This window comes from Nyctereutes procyonoides, unplaced genomic scaffold, assembly GCF_905146905.1.
Source record: "Nyctereutes procyonoides isolate TBG_1078 unplaced genomic scaffold, NYPRO_anot_genome, whole genome shotgun sequence".
NCBI classification, from domain to species: domain Eukaryota; kingdom Metazoa; phylum Chordata; class Mammalia; order Carnivora; family Canidae; genus Nyctereutes; species Nyctereutes procyonoides.
This window is the reverse complement of record NW_026575123.1, coordinates 3,137,325-3,156,556: the sequence shown is the minus strand read 5'-3', so window position 1 is coordinate 3,156,556 and position 19,232 is coordinate 3,137,325. Positions and strand designations below refer to the sequence as shown.

General features: G+C 36.7%; 1 protein-coding gene across 1 annotated transcript in view; it reads left to right on the top strand.

The window, feature by feature from the left end:
• Positions 1–19,232, top strand: part of LRP6 (LDL receptor related protein 6) — a 166,111-nt gene that overhangs the window by 131,367 nt on the left and 15,512 nt on the right. The window contains exons 16-18 of the mRNA XM_055336765.1: positions 7,250–7,459; positions 9,626–9,751; positions 18,682–18,918. Coding sequence (XP_055192740.1) covers positions 7,250–7,459; positions 9,626–9,751; positions 18,682–18,918 — 573 coding nt within the window. The remainder of the gene's footprint in view (positions 1–7,249; positions 7,460–9,625; positions 9,752–18,681; positions 18,919–19,232) is intronic.

The following is a 19,232-nucleotide window of genomic DNA, read 5'->3' as shown; positions in this document are numbered from 1 at the left end:
TATACACCTTGAGAAAGGCCTGGAAGGCTAGCATACTAATATGTTATTTCTATGTCATTTGAGTTTTTATATGTTTGAATACATTTATAATTTTTTTTTTAAAAAAAACTATAAGATATCTTTTCAGGCTCAAATGCCTCCTTCCATTATGCTTTCTCTGATTCCAGTCATGTACGCATTTATGGATGTGTGTACACATACCTCACATGGTATATTCTTTCCCTCATCTGATCATCTGTATCTCTTATGTCATTTATAATTTGAATAATACTTATGTCAGTGTTCTCTTACTAGTGTTGAGGGTGGGGTTCCCCCCTCTTTCTTTCTTTTCACTTAGGACATTTATTTTTTTGTTATAAGGGTAATACATACCATTAAAGACAATTTAGAAAAGAAAAAGAAAAAAATCTGAAACACTGTCATTAGTAACACTTTAACTTCTATTTTTTAATGCATCTTTTTTTCTGCCCTTGTAAAATGGTTCCAACATACAGAAAGTATAAAGTGCTTGCCATCCAACTTTGTTAAATCTTCGTGTTTGGAGCCATATTTGCTTTTGAACTCCTTCCCTTCCTCCTTCTCTTCCTTGAGATGAAAAATTAGAATCTTAAAGCCCTTGTGTGTCCCTTCCCAATTCTATTCTCCTCCCTCTTTTCCTCGAGGTAACTGTTGATGTTTTTATTGCCATGCATATGTTGTTGTTGTGTGTGTGTTACCATACATACACATATAGCTATTTAAAACTTTTTTTCACTTTTTTATTTTTATTTTTTTTTAATTTTATTTATTTACTCATGAGAGACACAGAAAAGCAGAGAGGGAGAGCCAGGCTCTCCCTGGGGAGCCTGATGCACCACTCAGTCCCAGGACCCCAGGATCAAACCTGAGCCAAAGGCAGATACTCAACCACTGAGACACCCAGGCACCCCATTTTTTTCACTTTTTAAACTTAATATAGTCTTATGTATTCCTTTGTAGCTAGCTTTTTTCAGATATATTATGGTTTTGAGATAATCTGTGTTGATCCATAACTCTGTTATTTTCAGCACTAAATTAGTACTTCATTGTATGAATCATTCTGTACTTTATTCCGTCTTTCTAAACTGCTATTCCCCATTTTTTAGCATTAAAGGCAGTGGTTTAGTAAGTATTCTTATACAGATACTTGAACTTTTCTCTGTGGCCTAAACCTTGTAGTAGAATTGTTATGTAATGTGTTATGTATATATTCACCTTGAATAGATACATCCAGGTTTCTCTTTAATGATTATATCAACTTAAAATCCCCATTAGGAGGGGATGCCTGGGTGGCTCAGCGGTTGCGCGACTGCCTTCGGCTCAGGTCATGATCCCAAAGTCCCTGGATCGAGTCCCACATCGGGCTTCCTGCATGGAGCCTCCTTCTCCCTCTGCCTGTGTCTCTTCCTCTCTGTCTCTGTCTCTCATGAATAAATAAATAAATCTTTAAAAAAAAAATCCCCACTAGAAGTATATGAGTTATCCTTCCAGTATTTGGTATTGTTAGAATTCCCAATTTTTACTAATCCAGTAGTTTAAAAAGTATATCTCATTAATAAAATTTGGGTTTCCCTGTCTGATATTAATTTATTGGTCATTCATATTCCTTCCATGAATTGCTATTTATTGCCCATTTTTCTGTTACTGATTTTTAAAAATTCTGTATCAGACTGTCAATCCATTATCAAGTTACATATATATTGGAGTAGAATTAGCATGTTTAAGAAATTCAGTCTTTTCATCTATGATGGTAGTCAGAGATCCCTCCATTTGTTTAGGTCTTATTTGATCATTTTTAGTACATCTTTACATTTTCTTCTATAGAAAAGGATATGTATTGCATGAATCTTCTTCCAATTTGTGATTTACCTTTTTTCACACTTCCAATGATGTCTTTAGATGAAAAAGAAGTTCTTAATTTTAGTGCAGTACAGTTTACTAATTTTTCCCATACGATTAGTGCCTTTTATGTTCTATTTAAGAAATCTTTGCCTACTGCAAAGTTACAAAGATATTTTGTGGTGGGTCTTTTTTTCTCCCTAAAATTTTTTTTGTTTAACTTTTCTCATTTAGATTTATGATCTATTTAGAATATATTTTTGTAACTGGTGTGAGGTAAGGGTTAAAAAAAATTTTCCCCCATATTACTATTTGATTTTACACCAGTTTTTGAGAAGGTGATTCTTTCTTCACTATACTCTAACATTACCTTTGTTATAAAAGAAGTGACTGTATAAGTTTGTTTCTGGAATCTAATGTTCCCTTGGTCACTTGATCTTTCATGATATTTTGTCTTAATTCTTGTAATGTCCTAACAAATTTATCAGGGCGGTTTCCTTTAATATTTCTTAAAGATAGTTATTGTTGACCATTTACACTTCCATTTATATTCTAGAATCTGCCTCTGAGTTTCCACCAAAAATGAAAGAAACCTAGTAGAATTTTGACTGGGTTTACTTTGAATTTATAGGTCAATTTGTTATTTTTTATAATATTAGTCTTCCAAATGCTAAACATGGTATATCCCTCCATTTATTTAGAACTTTAATTTTCTCTGTGTTTTATACTTTTCTGTGTAGATATCTTTCATTAGAGTTATTCCTTGGTATCTGAGGCTTTTGAATGCTAGTGATAAAGAGTATTCTAAATTTTTAATATTTCATTTTCTGATTGTGGGTGGAATACAAAAGCAGTTTCCTTTTTTCTCCCATTCTGTTTTGGAGCTTGGTCCCAGGGACCTTGCTAAATTCAGTTATCTGTGGTTTCTTTAATATTTGAAGATCGTAGAATCATTTATCTACAAATTAATGAAAGCTTCATTTCTTCTTTTTCAGTTCTTTTTCCTTGTTGCTTTATTGCACTGGCTGGGACTTCTAATACAGTGTTAAATAGAATAATAATAATCATCATCATCATCCTTGGGTTGTTTTGTTTTGTTTTCTTGATTTGGAGGAAATCATTCAATACTTCGTGATTAGGTATTATGTTTGCTAAGGTTTTTCTGTAGATAACGTATTTAACAGATTAAGGAGGTTCCCTTCTATTCCTACTTTGCTAGAATAAATCAAACTTGGCATGATACATTTTTTTATTATATTGGTCGATTTTGTTTACGATGTTTGTGTCTGTATTCATGAGAATGATTATCCTTTAATTTTCCTTTCATATAATGTACTTGCTGGTGTTTTGCCATCAAGGTTACATTGGCCTCATGAAAAGAAATATTTCCTCTTTTTCTGTTTTCTAAAAAAGGTTAGTATAATGTTGGTGGTTTTCTTTTCTTTTTTTTCTTCCTTATAGATTTATAAACAATCATACACCTTGGTCATGGATTTCTTTATGCGTCATATTTTTAGCCTCTTACAGACAGAGCCTTTTACACTGGATTGCATTTAGTACCTGTGTAGCTTATTGAATAAAGAAGCATATCTTTTCATTGTTAGTTCTGGTGTTTAACTTACACCCCTTTTAACTGCCATTAAAGTAGATCAAGTCCTTAGCATGTCAGGGGTCCTCAGTGACACTGTTAACAGCTCTTTTTTCTCAGTGGTCCACTTTAAGCCATCCTTGTAATACCACCAGCTAATCTTTTTTATTCATTCCTAATATTTTAGGCTTAATTTAAATTTTCATCAAAGTAATACATGTAAATATTTGTGGAAATCAAGTGCTTCTTAGTTTATAACAAAAAACAAGTGTACTGCTCTATCTACTCTCAGTTCCTACCCTAAACATCTACTTTGTTATTTAAAATAACTTGCTTAAAATGGCTATTTCTTGATTTTTCAACTTTAGACATCACACATTGACTTCCTGTGATGGAAAATAAAGATTTTGCTTTCTTTAACTGTATAGCCTCAAAATATTCAAGAATTTTCCTCCCATCCTCCCAGGATAGTTATAATTTTTAAGTTCCTACTTAATTGTTATTTATGGCTATGAAAATATTACCATTAGCATGTTTCCTTCTATAGCTTTTTTCCCCCTGAAGCTAATCTTGTCTAATGTAAATATTGTTTTAGTACCTACAGATGCATCAAATAATCCATCTTTTTTATTTTTAATTAAAAGCATACCTCTTGAATTTATCATCTTATTCCAATCTAGGTTTGCTTGCTTTTTAGGCCAACTTCCTTTCGCCATTATTATCCTGGGAATGCACTTGCCAGTCTCCGTGGTGCTGAAACCTATTTACTGAATTCCATTTCTCTGGCTAATTTCTTTTTCTTGGTAGAACACGTCCTCTATTAGCTTCTTGAAAGGAGTCCATAGGAGGTTAAAATTTTTCATTTATTTGTCTGAATTTTTCTCCCTCACACTTGGTTAATAATTTGGATGTTCGGATCCCTGAATGGCTCAGCAGTTTAGCGCCTGCCTTTGGTCCAGGGCGTGATTCTGGAGTCCTGGGATTGAGTCTCGCGTTGGGCTCCCTGCATGGAACCTGCTTCTCCCTCTGCCTGTCTCTCTCTCTCTCTCTCATGAGTAAATAAAATCTTAAAAAAATAATATTAATTAGGATGTTGTATAGCATTCATGTCTCATAACCGTTTTCTCCCAATTTTGAAGGTAGAACTCTATTGTCTTCAAGCATCTCATGTTGAGAAGTTTGATATCATTGTGGTTCCTAACTATTTATATATGATCCTTTATTTTCCCCTCCAGAAGCTTTTAACATCTCTTCTTCCAGATGTTCTAGAATTTAATGATAAATGTGCCTTTGTATGATCCCTCCTTGACTTCCCTCTTTGTCTCTTTCTTACATTGAACTGATTAGTAGGTGATGCCTTTCTATCTGGAAACTTACATCTTCAGTTCTTAGAAAGTTGTATTTGGTTTTTTTTTTTTTTTAATGTTGTTTCTTTAATTTTCTTCTCATTCTGGAACTTTTACTCAGTTGTTGGATCTTTTTTTTTTTTTTTTGTTAAAGATTTTATTTATTTATTCATGACAGAGAGAGAGAGGCAGAGACACAGGGAGAGGGAGAAGCAGGCTCCATGCCGGGAGCCCGATGCAGGACTTGATTCCGGGACTCTAGGACCGCACCCTGGGCCAAAGGCAGGAGCTAAACCGCTGAGCCACCCAGGGATCCCCTTGGATCTTAACTATGACTATTTTTCTCAATTATCCATGTCTTTATCCTTTTGTTCTGCTTTGAGAGTTTTTCAAGTTTATCTTCCAGTCTTTTTTTGAATTTTTTTTTTCAGGTATCATTTTTTATTTCCAACGACTCTTGTGTTCTGTGAATGCCTTGCCCCCATCATAAGTATCCTGTTAGGTTTTTGTTGCTGTTGATTTGTTTTCTTCTGCATTAAATTTCATCTATTTCTCTAAATTCCTTTATTCTGTTTGTTTTGGGCTTTGAATTTAAAAGTAGAAGTTTTGGGGCACCTGAGTGGCTCAGATGGTTAGACATCTGACTTTGGCTCAAGTCATGATCTCAGGATCCTGGGATGAAGCCCCATATCCAGGCTCCCTGCTCAGGGAGCCTGCTTCTCCCTCTGCCTCTCCCCCTGCTTGTGCTCTCTCTCTTTCTCTCTCAAATGAATAAATAAAATCTTTAAATACATTTTAGATATCTGGTGATCTTTAGTTGTCTTAAACTTAATAGTGAGACATTAAAAACTCTGCCTTTCCCCACTGCTGCTGCCTGTGAAGGAGTGGGAATCTTATGAACACCTGGCTCTTTTCTGATGGGACCCCCAAGGTGACACTATCTGAAGTTTTTTTTCTCTTGGACACCTCAGGTTTTTTATTCTATTATTGTTGTTGGTGGTTTGTATTTCCTATAGGGATGTCTTCTGGTCTTCTGGAGGAAGATAAAAGCTGGCTGCTAGTATTCTTGGAACCTTAGTCTCACCATTTAGAAAGTAGACTTTTAACTAATACCCCCTGTAAAATCCCATGTATGGCACTACCTCTTTGTCTTTGCCTGGTATGTTAAAAATCTGGTTCAGTTTCTTTAGCAGGTATATCTTCAGTCTTCTGGTAGAGGAAGAGAGGAGACCCAAGAGGTGAATAGCTTCTTTTACTTATTTTCAATCAGTCCTCTTCTCTCAGCCCCAGCCATGTAACTCCTCCCTTTGCTCATCCAAAATTACCTGGTGCTTCCAGTTCCTGAGCTAATTGATTTTGTTGTTGGCTTCACCAGTTGCGGGCATTTAGCTTTCTTTGGGCAACTATGTCATTATCCCTGGTCTGCTCCAACTTCTAAATTTGTATCATTTTGTGCTCTGTTGTCCTGTTTGTTCTTATGGCATTATACCTTAATTTTTTACTACAATTTTTAGGAAGAAGCCTAAGAGAACTTGTGTTTAACTTACCATGGATCTGAATGTTTATCTAAGCAGTGCCTTCTCATCTGGAATATCTCCCTGTTTTTCTCCCTTTTAAAAACTTAGCTTTATGCTTGCCTCTTTCCTAGAACTTTCCCTGATATTTCTAAAATAGAAACTAATACCTCTCTTTAATTAAACTCTAATCACTTAGGAACCAAGAAAATGTTCTATAGATATTTGAAGGACTATTATGAGATCAGGGAGGGAATGAATACATTTTTTCTTTTTGAGTGAGGGAGAATCTACGGGGATGGAGAATGGGGCACAGATTCCAACACACTGTATGAAACAACCTTTTTAAAGTTCAACAGTAAGAACAGTTGTCTGTTAAGAGTTAACATCCTATGTCTGGGATGTTATAGAAAGAATTCTTTGTGGTGAGGTTTGAACCAGATAACTTTTGAATCAGTCATTTTTTCTGTGTTTTGAGTGGCCAGATAGAGTGAGGGTGGAGTTGTTCTTCACAGAGCCTTCAGGTATACTCAGCAAGTAGGGGAGGCTAAGAGCTGAGAACTCAGAGCTCTGGGCTCACCACGACTGCTTTATCTAGAGAAGTCCCATTTTTATTTGATTTATATGTTAAGACTCTTCATAAAATGTAATTTGAAAAATGGACTCTGCTTTTTAAAAATTTTGAAAGCTACTCTGTCTTTTCCATTATTCTATGAACGAGGGTATTTTAGTATGTATTGGGCACTTACTTTTGTTTGTGCTTAAATGTCTAATCTGTTCTCTGATATGTATGTGTCTTCTCAGAATGATTTTAACTTGCGGTAGACACTTCATCATATTTTTCTTTTCAGTACTTTTGGAATCTAACTGATATTTGATCGTAATTGCTAAATATGTGACTTGACCCATATGAATCATTTCTGTTGAATGTTCTCTTTTCAAAGGTGCCAACCGAATAGTATTAGAAGACTCCAATATCTTGCAGCCTGTGGGACTGACTGTGTTTGAAAACTGGCTATACTGGATTGATAAGCAGCAGCAAATGATTGAAAAAATTGACATGACAGGCCGAGAGGGTAGAACCAAAGTCCAGGCTCGAATTGCCCAGCTTAGTGACATTCATGCTGTGAAAGAGCTGAACCTTCAGGAATATAGTAAGTGCTGATGGCATACTGCTAATTGCAGGATTCATGTTTGTTGTAAGAAATTAAGATAGAATGTTCTGGGTCTTCTTACCTTTTTTATTTTAATTAATTTATTTTTAAAGATTTTATTTATTAATTTGAGAGAGTGAATGAGTGAAAGCAGGAACCAGGGGAGTGGAGCAGACGGAGGGAGAGAAGCAGACTTCTTCCCACTTGTCAGGGAATCTGATGTAGGGCTGAGCAGAAGAAGGCAGACACTTAACTGACCCCAGTGCCCCTTCTTACCTTTTTCTTTAAAGATTTTGCACACTTTTAATTTTGCCATTTTTTAAAAACCTTACACAAACTCATCTGGGAGCTTTTTCAAATTAACATCTTTTCCCCATAAAACAGGAGTGGGGAAAGGAATGGTCTTGCTCCTTTTCAAATGTTTCCCCTAATACAAGGGCTTTACTTATCATGTCTTCTTTCTCACCTTCAGCCCCTTTAAGAATATTGGTATAAAGTATATATTTCTCTTGTTCCCTGTGTGCCCCCATCATTTGAACAAAAGCAAAAATTATATTTGTGTAATTTTGAATATAGTTATCTTGGAATAACCTTACTAAGCAAAAACAAACTACAAATTAGTGTGTTTAGAAGTTTTTGAAATAAACTTAGAGAAGATTGCTTAACAGCACTTGGTTTTCTTTCTCCTAGATACATTTTTCGTTTCTCAGCTTAGAAAAGTACCCATAACATTTTTTTTATCTTACTAAAATCTTTTGAATATGGCTAATCATCTTGCCCTAATTTCTTGATAATATCAAAAGACTCCTCGTAGCAATCACTACTCTGGGTTTTATGTGATTGTACCAGGAATGCTAATGTTAAATGAAATATTAAAGAGAGAACTATTGAACTCCTTAACTTCTCAGCCTAATGCTTTAAAATCGAACTGAAGTATGAAAGGAGAATAGCGGAATGGAAGCACCATTGCTTGTACAAGTCTTCATTATGTTGTCACTGTTCATGAACTTAGAGGTATTTGAGAATTAGAATCATCACTCTAAATTATGACATGTGACTTAGGCTGAACATTTAATAGAAGTAAGGCCTTAATTTCTAAGCTCTTTATTCAGTTGACCAACGAATGTTTTATTGCAGGGAATCTCAACGGAGATTTTCAGAACTTTCGAGGGAATATCTTTTTTTTATAATTCAACACTTAAATATGACTTTTTATTAGGAAAAATTTTTTCTTTAAATTTCTGATATTAAAGAGAATGAGATTTTTATCAGAAATTTCATGGAATTAAAAAAAAAGAAATTTCATGGAATTAAAAGATTGTGCTATGTAGGTTATATATTCTAGTGTAATATGACTGATAGCTGTTTTGGGACATCTGTGTAGTCTAACACATCTGCTGAGTTACAGATAGCTGACTCTTTCAATCTCATCAACACACACTGAAGCAGGGCTGATGTGTTATTGAGAATACAGACAATAAATGGGTGGCTACATTAGATGTTGGTATTCTGATGCATGTCAAGTTGGTTATAACACAGGCTAAGTGGAAAATTCAAAGCAACATCATTAAATCCAATTTGTGAAACAGACTTTGAAAAATTGCTTAAGTTTGTATTTATTTAATTTAGTCAGAATTTAAGGAAATTAAACATTTGTAACATTGCAAATTATCTTTTGCAGTTGACTAAGCAAATAATTTTGGTTGTCTCTGAGTGGTTGCAATCCATGTGAATTTAAGTTTTTTCTTCTTAACAACTCTAATATTCCATATTTCATAATTTCCATATTTCATTCAACTATAGTTTTTGAGTAAAGCCATCTTTTAGAAAGGTAGAATTTCTGAGTTAAAATCTTTAGAAGAGTTTTTATATTTTAAATAGAATAATGTCTAGGACTCTGCATTCTCCCTAGCAGTGTTTTTAGTTTCACTAATCAATTTGTTATATATATAAATATTTTTGTGTTTTTAAATTGTCCTCATTTTCTTGCAATTGTGTAGGGATATAATGGAATTTTATTGTTAGTGGGATTAAAGTCCAAGGTAATTTTATGTTGGTTTCCTTGGCAATTCATAAGTTGATTTTGACTGAGGTGTCATTTCTTCCCTTTCTCTCTCCCTTCTTTTTCTTTCTTTCGTCATCTTCTCCTTTTTTATTTTTCCCCAGGACAGCACCCTTGCGCTCAGGATAATGGTGGCTGTTCACATATTTGTCTTGTGAAAGGAGATGGTACTACAAGGTGCTCTTGCCCCATGCACTTGGTTCTGCTTCAAGATGAGCTGTCCTGTGGAGGTAAATATGTTATTTCCTTCTGCAGGTCCATTTACCAGTTAACATGTTCTATGACTTAATCCAGCATTCTGTGATTTGGCAGTGAAATTACTCTTTCTCCTAACTTGATTGGTCACTTATATTCCATTCATCTGTACTATCTTAGCCTTTTGGGTTATTTGTGAATAAAGAATAACCCAAAATAAAGAGTAATTTCACTGCCAAATCAACAGAATGCTAGATTAAGAGAGGCAGAGGGAGAGGGAGAGGGAGAAGAGCTAATCCATCATGACAAGTAGCAGATGTAACCTAATCTTGGGACTAAGGTGGAAATGCCCTTATTGGGGGAAATTAATCTTGTAAATGAAAATATTTCTTAATAATAAAGTAGCTTTTTTCACCCCAGAAAGTCAAATAAATTAATTCTACTTCCTATAATCTCCATTTACTGAATTCTAGATTCTACCAATTTAATGTATCATTTGCTGGGAATGTATCCAGTGAAAAAAGCATTCTTTTATTCACATCTATTGGTAGTTTGGTATTGTTTTTACTTATTTACCTAGCAAAAAAAATTTTTTTTTAAGATACTACTGCAGTAATGTGATAGTGAAATTGGTTCAATCACTCATGAGAGCATAATAAATTGGTATATTCTTTTGTTAAAGCATAGCATGGTAGCATCAAATACCATAATAATAGTCACTATACCTTAATTCAGAATTCTCCTCTTGGGGATAATCCTAAATTAATTCAACTGAAGAGAAAAGACATTCTCTACAGTGGCAGTCTACAGATTGAAAGCAATTTAATTTTTAATGATAGGAAAATTAGGTAAAATAACTGGGTTTATACAGCTTTTATTTTTTTTTTTTTTATAAATTAATTTTTATTGGTGTTCAATTTACCAACATACAGAATAACACCCAGTGCTCATCCCGTCAAGTGTACCCCTCAGTGCCCGTCACCCATTCACCCCCACCCCCCGCCCTCCTCCCCCTCCACCACCCCTAGTTCATTTCCCAGAGTTAGAAGTCTTTATGTTCTGTCTCCCTTTCTGATATTTCTCACACATTTCTTCTCCCTTCCCTTATATTCCCTTTCGCTATTATTCATATTCCCCAAATGAATGAGAACATACACTGTTTGTCCTTCTCCGGTTACTGTGGCCAAGTTCAAAAAGGGTGTTGCCTGAGTTCTTCTCTGGGATTTTGATGGAATCTTGTCTCACATTTAGATCTTTCATCTATTTTGAGTTTATCTTTGTGTATGGTGCAAGAGAGTGGTCCAGTTTCATTCTTCTGCATGTGGATGTCCAATTTTCCCAGCACCATTTATTGAAGAGACTGTCTTTCTTCTAGTGGATCGTCTTTCCTCCTTTATCGTATATTAGTTGAGCATAAAGTTCAGGGTCCACTTCTGGGTTCTCTGTTCTGTTCCATTGATCTATATGTCTGTTTTTGTGCCAGTACCACACTGTCTTGATGAACACAGCTTTGTAGTACAACCTGAAATCTGGCATTGTGATGCCCCCAGATATGGTTTTCTTTTTTTAAAATTCCCCTGGCTGTTTGGGGTCTTTTCTGATTCCACACAAATCTTAAAATAATTTGTTCTAAGTCTCTGAAGAAAGTCCATGGTATTTTGATAGGAATTGCATTATACGTGTAAATTGCCCTGGGTAACATTGACATTTTCACAATATTAATTCTGCCAATCCATGAGCATGGAATATTTTTCCATCTCTTTGTGTCTTCCTCAATTTCTTTCAGAAGTGTTCTGTAGTTTTTAGGGTATATTTTGAGAACCATTTGAATGGTAAATAATTCTCCAACCTTTTATTTTCAGGTTGTAGGTGTCCTTCTGTCTAAAATGGGTCTCTTGTAGACAGCAAATAGATGGGTCCTGTTTTTTTATCCAGTCTGAAACTCTGCGCCTTTTGATGGGGTCATTAAGCCCATTCACGTTCAGAGTTACTTGAACTTCTTCTTAAAGGGGAGTTTTAAGAGTCCCCCTTAAAATTTCTTGCAGAGCTGGTTTGGAGGTCACATATTCTTTCAGTTCCTGCCTGTCTTGGAAGCTCTTTATCTCTCCTTCCATTTTGAATGAGAGCCTTGCTGGATAAAGTATTCTTGGTTGCATATTCTTCTCATTTAGGACCCTGAATATATCCTGCCAGCCCTTTCTGGCCTGCCAGGTCTCTGTGGAGAGGTCTGCTGTTACCCTAATATTCCTCCCCATGAAAGTCAGGGACTTCTTGTCTCTTGCTGCTTTAAGGATCTTCTCTTTATCTTTGGAATTTGCAAGCTTCACTATTAGATGTCGAGGTGTTGAACGGTTTTTATTGATTTTAGGGGGGGATCTCTCTATTTCCTGGATCTGAATGCCTGTTTCCCTTCCCAGATTGGGAAAGTTTTCAGCTAGGATTTGTTCAAATACATATTCTGGCCCTCTGTCCCTTTTGGCGCCCTCGGGAACCCCAATTAAACGTAGGTTTTTCTTCCTTAGAGTGTCATTTATTTGCCTTAATCTGTCTTCATGGTTCTTTAATTGTTTATCTCTTTTTTCCTCAGTTTCCCTCTTTGCCATTAACTTGTCTTCTATGTCACTCACTCGTTCTTCCACCTCGTTAACCCTCGTCGTTAGGACTTCTAGTTTGGATTGCATCTCATTCAATTGATTTTTAATTTCTGCCTGATTGGATCTAAATTCTGCAGTCATGAAGTCTCGTGAGGCCTTAATGCTTTTTTCTAGAGCCACCAGTAGCTGTAGAATAGTGCTTCTGAATTGTCTTTCTGACATTGAAGTGTAATCCAGATTTTGTAACTCTGTGGGAGAGAGGGCTGTTTCTGATTCTTTCTTTTGAGGTGAGGTTTTCCTTCTAGTCATTTTGCTCAGGGCAGAGTGGCCAAAAACAAGTTGTATTGGAACACGGGGGAGTATCACTGGTCCCTCTAGCTGGTCTTCTGGGGGAGGGGCCTGTTGCGCTGATTTTCAGGTGTTAGCACTTGGGGGAGCTGCTCTGCCCCTGCCTGCTGCAGGGCTCAGCGGGGGTTGTTTACCCCGTGGGGCCTCAGGAGGAACAGTCGCAGTTGCTATGGCAACTCTGGAAGCCTGGATTCAGCCTCCGCAGGAACTACGGGGCTCGGGGCTCTCGGCTCTCCGTCCGCAGGGCCTGGAGGCTCCGGGGCGGGGCCACTGATCTGCTCAGCTCGGGGCAGGAGCGTCCTCACTGTCCTGGGCCCTCCCGGCCTCTGCCTGTCCCGGGGGAGGCCGGATCCTGGGCTGTGTCCCGGCGCCCTGTGCTCCGGGGCCTGCGCTGGTGGATTCGCGCTCCCGCCCCGCAGCTCCCTCCCTGGAGCCGCTCCCGAGCCCCTCCGAGCTGCTCCGGTCGGTCCCCGCCGTGCGCGCTGCAGCCCTTAGGGAGCTCGGAGCACTCTCCTGCGCTCGCAGGTGTCTGTTAGTGTCCCCGGGAGCCCGAGGGCATCCCCGCCCTCCTGGGTCCTGCTCCAACTCCCTGCGAGCCCCTTTCCGCCCGCCCGGGAAGGTTGGTGCAGCTCCTGCTCCTCCGGGACGGGGCTCTCCTGTCCTGGGGACACTCGCCCCGGCCTCAGCCCGGCTCCTCGCAGGGCCCCTCCCCCTTGAAGGCCTTTTGTTTCTTTATTTCTTTTTCCCCGTCTTCCTACCTTGATAGAAGCGCGAACTTTTCTCACTGTAGCATTCCAGCTGGTCTCTCTTTACATCTCAGGCCGAATTCGTAAATTTTCAGGATGGTTTGAAGGTTATCTAGGTAATTTGGTGGGGACAGGTGATTTGGGGACCCTGCTCTTCCGCCATCTTGCCCCTCCCCCTTTATACAGCTTTTAAACATGACCATAAGCTCATATAAAAATGTAGCCAAAATTTGGCTTAACTAGAAGCCAAAAAATATTTTTTGATTTTTCAAAAAATCAACTATACAGATATGATTTTCTACTATGACAACTACACAAAATACATATTTCTGTGTACAAAGATTGGTTTATATACTCAAGATATAAAAGTTGTTGATAGGATGGAATTTTAAGAATATCTTACTCTAACTTTAAAAAAAATGTATTGAGTAGCAGCTGTGAGGCACTCTGCTGAGACTGCAGGATATTTGAAGATCTTTGAGATAGAGCATACAGGTTAGTTGGGTAGATCAAATATGTGCACAGTAAAAGCTAGGTTTTGGTACTTGAAGGGTCTTTCCCCAAAATAGCAAGTGTTGAACAATAATGTGAATGTCTTTAATGCCACTAAACTATATACATTAAAATAGTAAAGTTTGTTATGTATGTTTTACCACAATAAAAAAAAATAGCATGTGTTTGTAAATCAAGGTGCCAGGTTGTTACTCTAATAAGGCAAATCTTAGAAAAATTACCTTTATGTAATTATAACATAGATAAAACAAAGATACCATCTTTCACTTAGAAGATGTCTTTTAAGCCCTGGTGGCGCAGCGGTTTGGTGCTGCCTGCAGCCCGGGGCGTGATCCTGGAGACCCTGGATCGAGTCCCATGTCAGGCTTTCTGTATGGAGCCTGCTTCTCCCTCTGCCTGTGTCTCCGCCTCTCATTCTCTCTCTGTCTCAATAAATAAATAAATAAATAAATAAATAAATAAATAAATAAATAAATAAATAAATAAATAAATAAATAAATAAAATCTTTAAAAAAAAAGATGTCTTTTAAAAGACCTTTGATTTTTTTCTTCACATTTAGTGATTATTTTAAAAGTGTGTATTAAATATTTTTAACTATGTGTTAAATTAATAGGGCCTTTTAACAAATGTGTTACCAGCACTCAAATCAAGGTATACAGTGTTGTCATTAGGAAAAGTACCCTGGTGTCCTTCCATAGCCACTTCTCTTTCAGAAGTAACCACTAATCTGATTCTTATCCCCATAATTTAGCTTTGTCACTTCTTGAACTTTATGTAGGAATCATGACATTTGTATTCTTTTTGTGTCTGATTGTCTTAAGATTTTTGTGATTCAGCCATATAGAGGAGTTTATCAGTAGTTTATTTCTTTTTATTGCCGAGTAGTGTTTCATTGTTAAAATATGCCACAGTTTATTCCCCTTTTGAGGGACATTTTAGTAGTTTTATTTTTTTGTTCTTAAAAATAAAACTACAGTCAGTGTTAGTGTATAAGATTTTTTTGTTATGGCACCTGGCTGGCTGGTTGGTGGAATATATGACTTTTGATCTTGGGGTTGTGAGTTGGAGACCCATGTTCAGTTTAGAGATTACTTAAAAATAAAACCTTTATAGGGATGCCTGGGTGGCTCAGTGGTTGAGCACCTGCCTTTAGCCCAGGGCATGATCCTGGTGTTCTGAGATTGAGTCCCACATTGGTTCCCTGCATGGAGCCTGCTTCTCCCTCTGCCTGTGTCTCTGCCTCTCTCTCTCTCTGTCTCTCATGAATAAATAAAATCTTTAAAAAAAAATTTTTTTTAAAGATTTTATTTATTTATTAGAGTGAGCGAGAGATAAGAGAACGAGCAGGAAGAGAGGGAGAGGGAAAAGCAGGCTCTGCACTAAGCAGGGAGCCTGACATAGAGCTTGATCCTAGGACCCAAAGATCCTGACTGGAGTTGGAAGGCAGATATTTAACCAACTGAGCCACCTAGATGCCCCAATAAAATCTTTTTTAAAAAAAATTGGGATTGATAATTTAACATTGACTTTACGGTGGAGATAAATGAAGTACAGAATCTTAATTCATTTGCCTGACCTTCAAGATATGTTTCCATTTGAGCCTGCCTTATCTACTGCCTTATCTCCTTTTATATCTCACTTTATTTTTGTTTGGCTGTTTAGAATTAGATGATTACTGTTGCATGTTCTGTTTTGTTTTGCCTCTGGACTTGTGGTATTTCGGGATTTTTTTTTTTCTTTTTTGCATGCCATCCTAAGTCTTAATTTATTTTTCAAGGAGCATCTCCTCATGATCTATAAACCTTTACTGGCGGCAGGGCACCTGGGTGGCTCAGTGATTGAGCGTCTGCCTTTGGGTCAGGTCATGATCCTGGGATCAAGTCCCGCATCAGGCTCCCCACAGGGAAGCCTACTTCTCCCTCTGCCTATGTCTCTGCCTCTCTCTCTGTCTCTTATAAATAAATAAATAAATAATATTTTTTAAAAAATAAATAAACCTCCACTAGCCATTATTATTCTCCCCTTCCTCTGAATTGTAGCATTGTTACCACAGTTTGCCTAACATAAAGTTCAGAGTGACATTTTGTTGTATGTTCATTAGTCTCTTCCTAGCCCTAATCAAAATAAAACTCTTTAAAGCATGGACCATATATTTTACCTGTTTTTATTCTCCTCATAATCATTTATAGTGCTGAATATGTAATAGACTCAGATTCCCTCTCTAAATAATAGCTCAAATTCCCCATGTAAAATGTTCACATTTGCAGTATTCTCTACTTTAAAGATAAAAAGTTTGTGTTGCCTAGGTGGCGCAGTTGTTTAAGCATTGAACTCTTGGTTTCTGCTCAGGTTGTGATCTCAGGGTTGTGAGATTGAGCCCTACTTCGGGCTCTGCACTCAGCACCGAGTCTGCTTCAGATTCTCTCTCCTCCTCTCTCCCTCTTGCATAGTCTCTTTCTCTGTCTCTCTCAAATAAAATATTTTTTTTTATTTAAAAAAAAAAAGGTCTTCTCATCCATAGTCCTGTTAATAAAGTTATGTTATCTAGAGAATTTACTAACAGACAAGTTTTTTTGTTTTATTCTAAAGATTTTATTTATTTATTTATTTATTCATGAGAGACACAGAGGCGGAGACATAGGCAGAGGGAGAAGGAGACTCCCTATAGAGAGCCTGATGTGGGACTCAGTCTGGAGATTCCAGGATCACACCCTTAGCTGAAGGCAGATGCTCAACCACTGAGCCACCAAGTGTCCCTAACAGACATGTTTTTAAAAGAAGTCAGTGAGCCTATGGTAATGGCAATGAAAGGCAATGGGCCAAAACTAAGGAGACTCTCATTCTGGTCCTATCTTTTATTGTTAGCTATCTCTTTTTTATCTGAAGCTCTGTGACATTGGCCAGTCACTCTGAGCCTCAGAGGCGTGTCCTCATTTGTAAAAACCAAGAAATTGGGCTTGAATGGCAATTTTCAAAGTAGCCTCAGCAACTTTTACATTTTTAAAAGTTATTGAGGACCCCAAACAGCTTTTGTTTGCATAGGTTATGTTTATCTATATTTAATACAGTCAAAATTAAAACCAAGAACTTTAAAAAATATTTATAAAAAATAACAGTAATAAGCCCTTACATGTTCACAAGTTAAACCTGTTAAGAGGGATGCCTTTAAAAAAAATAAAAATAAAAAATAAACCTGTTAATAAGAAAGTTAACTACATTTTCTGAAGCAAAATAATTTTAATAAGAAATGTGGCAATTTTTTTCATTTTTATGAATTCTTTAATGGTGGCCAGATTCTCCTATCTACTTCTGCATTCAATCTGTTGTAATGTGTGGTTTTGTTTGAAATATTTAAGGAAATTTAGCCTTGTAGAGAGGTGTAGCTGGTGAACAGAGAGCTATAGTAATAGTCTTTTCAAATAATTATATATCTTGAATTCTACACCAAATATTTCAAGTGGAAGTTTTCTGTAGGTTTAGTTGCCATGTGGAATTTGAAACCATAGTAACTTTTCACAATCTCATATTAAAATTTGTTGATCTATTTTGTTCTCTGAATGGGTATTTTACCCAAGCATGATTTTATAACCATACACCATGGTCATTTAGAAATACTAGAATTCCAATCAGAAATTCCCAGATCTTCAGATTTTAGACAAATCTCAGAAATCACATGTTTAAATCACCACCTATCTCACTAGGAAAAACTTTCGAGTACTGGGAATCTGTCAGCCTTGCAGTGTTAGATACAGGTTTTCCAAAATTCTCATTTCTGGTTAAAAGTTCCATTGTTATGCTACAAAAATACAGTGTTATTGATTTGCCATTGTTTTCCTTGAAGTAACAGGGGCTCACTAGTTCATTTTTTAGAAAACTTCCTGCCAGATACCTAAGTATAAATAACTATAGTTTGTCAGTAGTTCTTTCAAATTAAAATAAAGATGGGTGTTCCATTTTGGGTTAAGTTTACATCTCAGAGTGCTTTCCCATGAGAAACCATCATACTGGGGTATGCAACTTGAGCTTTATGCATAATTCCCATTTTATCAGATACTATGGTAAAAACAGCATATATTCAAGGAGTTGATTTTAATATAGTAAATACTTTGATTCATCAAGAACATTTTAAAATAAAATTGGCCTTTTCTTTTTTTTTTTTAACTGTGAGTATGTGGTGGGTGTGTAGAATGCACTGACTACTAAGACAGTTTGATACCACTGCCTTGAGTTTGCTAAGGAGCTGAGACTTTTACCCATCATTCCTTTTGTTGCATCAGTGCAAGTGTAATGAGAAAGGCAAGTGTCATCTCAGTATTATTATAAAATAGTTTTGACTTTGTAGATCTCCTTCCCCAGGGATTCCTGGACCACTCTTTGAAAAACCCTCAGCACTAGAAAACTTAGGAATTTTAGACTAACTTTAAAATATTTGGAGGTTGATGATTATAGTGATCATTCCTCAGTTATGTGTGAGATTATAATGGATTGCAAATAATCCCACTTGAAGTATCATATATGAGAAAACTTCTTTTTTTTTCTTTTTTTTTAGAAAACTTCTTTCTGTCTTACAGTTTTGCAAGTCAGTAAATCTAAATGTAATGTAAAAATTGTATGCTCTGTTTAGATGGTATAGTTTACAGATTTTATCTATTAAAAAGTGATTTGCATATGTTAATTAGTAAATGAGCTTCACTCAAGTGTTTGTACCTTTGTGTGACTATTGTTTTTGTCACTCCTCTCCCTCCTGTTCTTCATATTTGAAGAACCCCCAACATGTTCTCCTCAGCAGTTTACTTGTTTCACGGGAGAAATTGACTGTATCCCCGTGGCTTGGCGGTGCGATGGGTTTACTGAATGTGAAGACCACAGTGACGAGCTCAATTGCCCTGTTTGCTCAGAGTCCCAGTTCCAGTGTGCCAGTGGGCAGTGTATTGATGGTGCCCTCCGATGCAATGGAGATGCAAACTGCCAGGATAAATCAGATGAGAAGAACTGTGAAGGTATCGGAAATTCCTGGGGCCTGGTTATTTATTCTTTTTTTTCCATTAACATTGGATTGTTCGAAATTCAGACTATTGCTTTGGCTCAGTGGTCGTTTCGGGGTTTTTTTCATTTGACATTATTATGACATTATTATGACATTTGACATTATTTGTTTAAACATATTAGCATATTCCAAATTGTTGTTTTAATCCACTTAACATGCATAAGGTTTATATACTTTAGTAAGCTTTGCAGATTGAGAGATGAGGCCCAAATTTTATAGACTTTCAGTATGTAAAAATAGGGCAGCCCGGATGGCTCAGCGGTTTAG